Source organism: Sinocyclocheilus grahami, unplaced genomic scaffold, assembly GCF_001515645.1.
Source record: "Sinocyclocheilus grahami isolate Dianchi unplaced genomic scaffold, SAMN03320097.WGS_v1.1 scaffold817.1, whole genome shotgun sequence".
NCBI classification, from domain to species: domain Eukaryota; kingdom Metazoa; phylum Chordata; class Actinopteri; order Cypriniformes; family Cyprinidae; genus Sinocyclocheilus; species Sinocyclocheilus grahami.
The window spans coordinates 389,707-396,835 of record NW_015505996.1 but is presented as its reverse complement, the minus strand read 5'-3'; the positions used below and the strand labels follow the sequence as shown (position 1 = coordinate 396,835).

The 7,129-nt window shown below is 37.6% G+C and overlaps 1 protein-coding gene across 1 annotated transcript in view; it reads left to right on the top strand.

Annotated features, from left to right (window-relative positions):
* ppp2r5a (protein phosphatase 2, regulatory subunit B', alpha isoform) overlaps positions 1 to 7,129 on the top strand; it is a 27,399-nt gene that overhangs the window by 8,352 nt on the left and 11,918 nt on the right. Inside the window, exons 2-4 of the mRNA XM_016246956.1 lie at positions 5,263 to 5,459; positions 5,564 to 5,665; positions 5,939 to 6,031. Coding sequence (XP_016102442.1) covers positions 5,263 to 5,459; positions 5,564 to 5,665; positions 5,939 to 6,031 — 392 coding nt within the window. The remainder of the gene's footprint in view (positions 1 to 5,262; positions 5,460 to 5,563; positions 5,666 to 5,938; positions 6,032 to 7,129) is intronic.

Here is a 7,129-nt window from a genome sequence, read left to right as displayed (position 1 = left end):
TATATATATATATATATATATATATATATATGTATATGTATGTATATATATTACACCAAAATATAATATGGATCTTTGAACACTGAGAAGGATTGTGACCAAACAAAGTTACAGCAAACCTCAGGAGTCACCTTGCAGCCTAATTATTAAAAAAAATAAAAATAAATAAAATAAAAACACTACAGAGAACGTCACAAAGCCAACAAGATGATGTCATGATGAACTTCAACATAAACTACTTTGGGCAGTATTGGGGAGAAGAGTGAGAAGCGGATTGCATCCTTCAACATCTCTGAAGCAACTGGCAGATATTCTGATAGATGACCCACAACTGGAGACTATTCAAGTTATATTTATATGCTGCCAAATTAATCTATGCTGCCAAAACTGCTCCGATGCACGTGATGCATGTTCCAAATGCTCAATCAGATTGAGATCTGGGGAATTTGGAGGCCAAGGTAACACCTTAAACTCAACTCTTTGTTCATGCTCCTCAAACAATTCCTGAACAATATTTGCAGTGTGGCAGGGTACATTATCCTGCTGTAAGAGGCCACTGCTTTCAGGGAGCACCACTGCCATTAAGACACATATGTGGTCTGCAACCATCCTTAAGTGGGTGTCAAAGTAACATCCTCATGAATGCCAGGACCCAGGGTTTCCCAGCAGAACATTGATTGGGTATGACACTAAATCCGCTGGTCTGCATTTACCCATAGTGCATTCTGCTGCCAGGTAAACAACACATATGCATCCAGGCAGGCCATCCACTTGATCTAAAAGAAAACATAATTCATCAAACCACGCAAACCTTCTTCCATTGCTGCATTGGGACAAAGGTACTTTTTGGGCACCTGTGACACTGACGTTGGTTCACCAGTTGGTGTTCCTTGCACCACTTTTTTAGGTACTAACCACTGCATACCAGAAACGCCATATAAGACTTGCCGGTTGGGAGATGATCTAACTCAGTTGTCTAGCCATCATTATTTGACCCCAGTCAAACAGTGCGTTCCAAATGGGATATATCGCCCTCCGAAGGGCACTTCGGGGTGAAAACAATCATGGCATCCATATTGAAGGGTTGTTCCAAACCGAAGTGCTCAAAACTGGCCACTTCAAAGGGCCCTTCGGAATGAAGGATTTCGAAGAGTACAATTTATGGACACTTCGGGCCCCCATGATCCTTTGCGCCGATTCTTTTCATGATGATGGCGCCTCCGTGTGGGCACAGGATGATGACGCATAAGGACACTTCAAGAAAGGGTCCCCTACACCCTTCAACCCTTCAAAGCTCTCACTCCGAAGGTAAACCCTTTGAAGGGATTAGGGCATAGGGATGAGCCCTTCCGAATGGAACGCAGGGAAAGTCACTCAGATATTTTCGCTTAACCACTTTTCCTGCTTCCACCACATGAAATTCAAGAATGGACTGTTCACTTGCTGCTTAATATATCCCACCTCTTGACAGGTGCCATTATAACGATAATCAATGTTGTTTACTTCACCTGTCAGTGGTTTTAAAGGGTTAGTTCACCCAAAAATGACACAAATTACTCGCTGATGACGTATGAGTTCAGCGTTGCGCATGCGCCGGTGAGTCTCGTGAAAACCAACGTTTGTTTACAGGAACAAAGGAAGCAAAGTTTCCATACTTTAGCAAAGAAAAACCAGTCTCCTCTTGGCTTATATCGAAATCCTCCGACATTCTTCTTTACAGTTGGAGCAAGCTAGATTAAAGTGATTATTACGTTTTGAATATGGATATTTTTCTTACAAAAACGCATCGATTCGCTACAGGTGGCCTTTGTTCACCCCCCGGAGCCGTGTGAGACACTTTTTTTATGGATGGGCGCTTTTTATTTAACTTCTTTTGGACTGATGCATGCAACACCCGCGGAGTGCCATGAAACAGCTTGAAAGATCAAAGACCATTTTTAATATAACTCCGACTGGATTCTTCTGAAAGAAGAAAGTCATATACACCTAGGATGACTTGAGGGTGAGTAATTTGTGTGCTAATTTTCATTTTTGGGCAAACTAACCCTTTAATGTTTTAAGCCCTAAACAGTAAACACGCTGCACGATTTTCGGCAGTCCCAGACGAAAGACTGGCATCGTGAAAAAGTCGTAGTCATTTCTGTGATCGTGGCTCCTAATCGGTAGTCCTGTGTCGTACAGTGAGAGAGGTTCAAAGACGGCCGTTGTCACGGTCTTACGACCAAAGATAGCCTATGATACAGCATGGTCATCGCACAGTGTATTTGCTGCTACGATCCACGTTTACTGACCAACCAATAAAAATGCGACATGAAATCAACGCGACATGTCGCTAAAACATAAAACTGCTTACCTCAAGCTCTTGTCCCTTCCTCTTTCGTCGCTTCCATTTTATTTCAGCACATATAAAAAATACAACTGCTAAGGTGTGATTTATCATGCTCTTTTTTATTACCACTAGCGCATGCTGATGACGTTTTATTCTTCTATAGAAATGTGCGTCGTAGCGTACGAGTCGATAGGTTTCATCATCGTACAGTCTACACACATGTCAAAGCCAAGTTTATTAGATCCAAGTCGCACAGTGCCATGCAGTGATCTTATAGGATTGCTAAAATTGTGCAGTGTGTTTTGGGCTTTATCTGATCTGTGTGTGTGCGCGTGTATAGATCAAAGTAATCACATAATTTCGACATCCAAGTGAAAAATTCAGTCCATTAGGCCTACAGGACGAATAAGTAGCATTTTATTAAATGTTACAAAGACAAACATTAATTATTAATTGTTCAATAAAACTAGGTAGGCGCATTTATAAAGTAAAAAAAAATTATGCAAAAACATCTGCTGGTGGAAGAGCATTTTGTTTTTGAGCTCCCCAGCTGTGATATGGCCTCCCTTCTTACTCCAGGGGATTTCATCCCGATTACTGGCATTAGACACACTCCCAAGTGTATATTACAACATTCCTGTCCACTCAAGCATTCAGCTAGCTTAGTGTATGCGTATACACTCAAACATAATTGGACTAGACTAGGTATCAAAGATATTAGTTCTGGTGAAATACGATGCAGATGTCGTTGACCACTGCATGCATGTGATTTCTCTATAGCAACACTGTCAATGTTTAAATGTAGATGTGATTTAATGTTGAATCAATGTCAAGTGTAAGTGTTTTAATTGAAATTTAATCAGCTAAATTTAGTTGCAGGTTTGTTGCAGGATGCAGTTGAAAAAAGCTAGATTAAAGTGATTATTACGTTTTGAATATGGATATTTTTCTTACAAAAACGCATCGATTCGCTACAGGTGGCCTTTGTTCACCCCCCGGAGCCGTGTGAGACACTTTTTTTATGGATGGGCGCTTTTTATTTAACTTCTTTTGGACTGATGCATGCAACACCCGCGGAGTGCCATGAAACAGCTTGAAAGATCAAAGACCATTTTTAATATAACTCCGACTGGATTCTTCTGAAAGAAGAAAGTCATATACACCTAGGATGACTTGAGGGTGAGTAATTTGTGTGCTAATTTTCATTTTTGGGCAAACTAACCCTTTAATGTTTTAAGCCCTAAACAGTAAACACGCTGCACGATTTTCGGCAGTCCCAGACGAAAGACTGGCATCGTGAAAAAGTCGTAGTCATTTCTGTGATCGTGGCTCCTAATCGGTAGTCCTGTGTCGTACAGTGAGAGAGGTTCAAAGACGGCCGTTGTCACGGTCTTACGACCAAAGATAGCCTATGATACAGCATGGTCATCGCACAGTGTATTTGCTGCTACGATCCACGTTTACTGACCAACCAATAAAAATGCGACATGAAATCAACGCGACATGTCGCTAAAACATAAAACTGCTTACCTCAAGCTCTTGTCCCTTCCTCTTTCGTCGCTTCCATTTTATTTCAGCACATATAAAAAATACAACTGCTAAGGTGTGATTTATCATGCTCTTTTTTATTACCACTAGCGCATGCTGATGACGTTTTATTCTTCTATAGAAATGTGCGTCGTAGCGTACGAGTCGATAGGTTTCATCATCGTACAGTCTACACACATGTCAAAGCCAAGTTTATTAGATCCAAGTCGCACAGTGCCATGCAGTGATCTTATAGGATTGCTAAAATTGTGCAGTGTGTTTTGGGCTTTATCTGATCTGTGTGTGTGCGCGTGTATAGATCAAAGTAATCACATAATTTCGACATCCAAGTGAAAAATTCAGTCCATTAGGCCTACAGGACGAATAAGTAGCATTTTATTAAATGTTACAAAGACAAACATTAATTATTAATTGTTCAATAAAACTAGGTAGGCGCATTTATAAAGTAAAAAAAAATTATGCAAAAACATCTGCTGGTGGAAGAGCATTTTGTTTTTGAGCTCCCCAGCTGTGATATGGCCTCCCTTCTTACTCCAGGGGATTTCATCCCGATTACTGGCATTAGACACACTCCCAAGTGTATATTACAACATTCCTGTCCACTCAAGCATTCAGCTAGCTTAGTGTATGCGTATACACTCAAACATAATTGGACTAGACTAGGTATCAAAGATATTAGTTCTGGTGAAATACGATGCAGATGTCGTTGACCACTGCATGCATGTGATTTCTCTATAGCAACACTGTCAATGTTTAAATGTAGATGTGATTTAATGTTGAATCAATGTCAAGTGTAAGTGTTTTAATTGAAATTTAATCAGCTAAATTTAGTTGCAGGTTTGTTGCAGGATGCAGTTGAAAAAAATCTAAATATTTAAATGTTATGTTATCATGTTCCAGTAAGAACATCAGCCTTTATTGAAATTAAAAGCAAAATGTAAATTAGAAGGACGTGTGTAGATACATTTGATCATGTAGTATTGTGTAAATGCATATCTCTTTGATGATTTTGTTGTTTTGTTTTTGTTCTGTCATGTTTTCTTTAGTTGTCATGTTTTGTTTTTTGCTTTCTTTTTGCTTTGCGCTATTTTGTTTTTGTTCTGTTCTGTCATGTTTTTGTTTAGTTGTCATGTCATGTTTTTTGTTTTATTTATTTTTTATTTATGTGTTTTGTTTTGCTTTTTGGCTTTGTATTGTTTTGTTTTTGTTTCTGTTCTGCCATGTCTTGTTTTGTTTTGTTTGAGTTAAATTGCCAAGTCTAAGTGTCTCATATAGAAATATATGTTTATAGAAATATTTATATTTATTAGTGAATTATAATATTTATTAATGAATTGACAGTACAAGATAATAAAGAAATGTTGTTGTTTTTTTCATCATTTCAGATGCATCTTCCACAGAGCAGCATGAGCTGTTCATGCAGAAACTACAGCAGTGCTGCGTAATGTTCGACTTTTATGACACAGTGACTGACCTAAAGAGCAAAGAGACCAAACGGGCCACTCTCAGTGAACTTGTGGATTATGTGTCCACTAACAGAGGAGTTCTGGTAGAGCCTGTCTATCCTGAAATCACCACCATGGTCAGCATTCATGTGATGTCCACCAAATCATTTATTTGTTTTTAGCAAAAATAAAAATCTCTTCCTTATTGTCAAAGTAAACTCCAAATCCTTTCTATTTACAGGTTAGCACAAATATTTTCAGAACGCTTCCACCCAGTGAAAACCCTGACTTTGACCCAGAAGAAGATGAACCCACTCTAGAAGCCTCCTGGCCACACATGCAGGTCAGCTCTCACATTTTATAGCTCTTTGTTTGCTTATTTACAATGTATTTCTTAATGTACTAATATATTTAATTAACTTTATGCACAGCACAACATGTGAATAAATTAAACAAGTCTTACAAAAAAACTGCATTTTGTTAAGGTTATAGGGAGTACATTGTGTATTGTGTATGTATTTATTTATTTAAGCAAACTATATGTTCTAATATTGTTTCTACATGTGTAAAGCATTAGAAAAATATTAAATATTGTCTTTTGTTTCTTTTTTTTCAGTTGGTGTATGAGTTTTTCCTTCGATTCCTAGAAAATCCAGACTTCCAGCCAAGTACTGCCAAACGTTATATTGACCAGAAGTTTGTGCTACAGGTATATGAACTTTGCATTAATGAATTTCAATTCTATACATTTAATATAATTTTTTTTTAATAATTCATATTATTTTTTCGGAAAATTATTCTTTGTGAATATTAGTAATTAGTATTGTTCTTTTGTTCTTACTATTTTTCTTGGGATTTGCCATTTTATTTTAAAGCAGCATAATCCTAATGCATAAAATATTAAAATATATATTTTTTAAAAATTAAAGTTTGTTTTTTGTTGTTGTTTTAATCATACATTTTAACTGTTTACTGATAGTTATCCCTAAAACACACCATTTTGGTATCCTCTGGCATAAATGAGGACTAAAAGAAAAGAAAAACAAGTTCTTATCTGACACAGTTTTGGTTCTGAAGTTAATTTGTCCTGTTTTAAGGATTTTTAGAAATATTGAATTAAGAAAATACTGATTAAAAACTTATTTTTTTTAGGAGACTACTTTAATAGCAAAAATATTTAATATCCCTTCCCCGACTTACAGCTGAAGTGGTAAATATTTCGAAATATGAAATTATACGCTTGCTAGGCCTGGTCTCTTCCTCTTTTGGATCTGCCTCAGTCAGTGTCTGTTCCTGTGTGAAGCAGTGGGTCATCAGCTGTCCGTATCGACCCCGTCATTCCCCCTGAGCGCACTGAATGCTCTGGAATGTAGAGTCAGTGCAGAAGCTGATAAAAGCGAGTTTCCATGATGCTAGCGTTTCCTGGGCTGCTCTAAATAGCGCCCTGTTGTTTACGCCACAGGAAGGAAAGAGGCAGCACTGTAGTCCAGGCTGGGATGGAGAACATAATGACAGACAGCAGACACAACACAAAAAGAGTCGTAGTAGAGATGTGGTAGAGAGTGTTGCTGCATGCCTGTTGTTTTTTGCATTATTTTTCCATTTGGAGACGCTGTTGTACAGAAATTATACATTTAAGCTTTACGATTTTGAAAAACGTAAAAAAAAAGTTGTAAAAAAACTGCATTTACAACCCCATTGTGGTGTATTTTTGAAAAGAGCATGATACTTACCAAGATGATACTCTATCTATCTATCTATCTATCTATCTATCTATCTATCTATCTATCTATCTATCTATCTATCT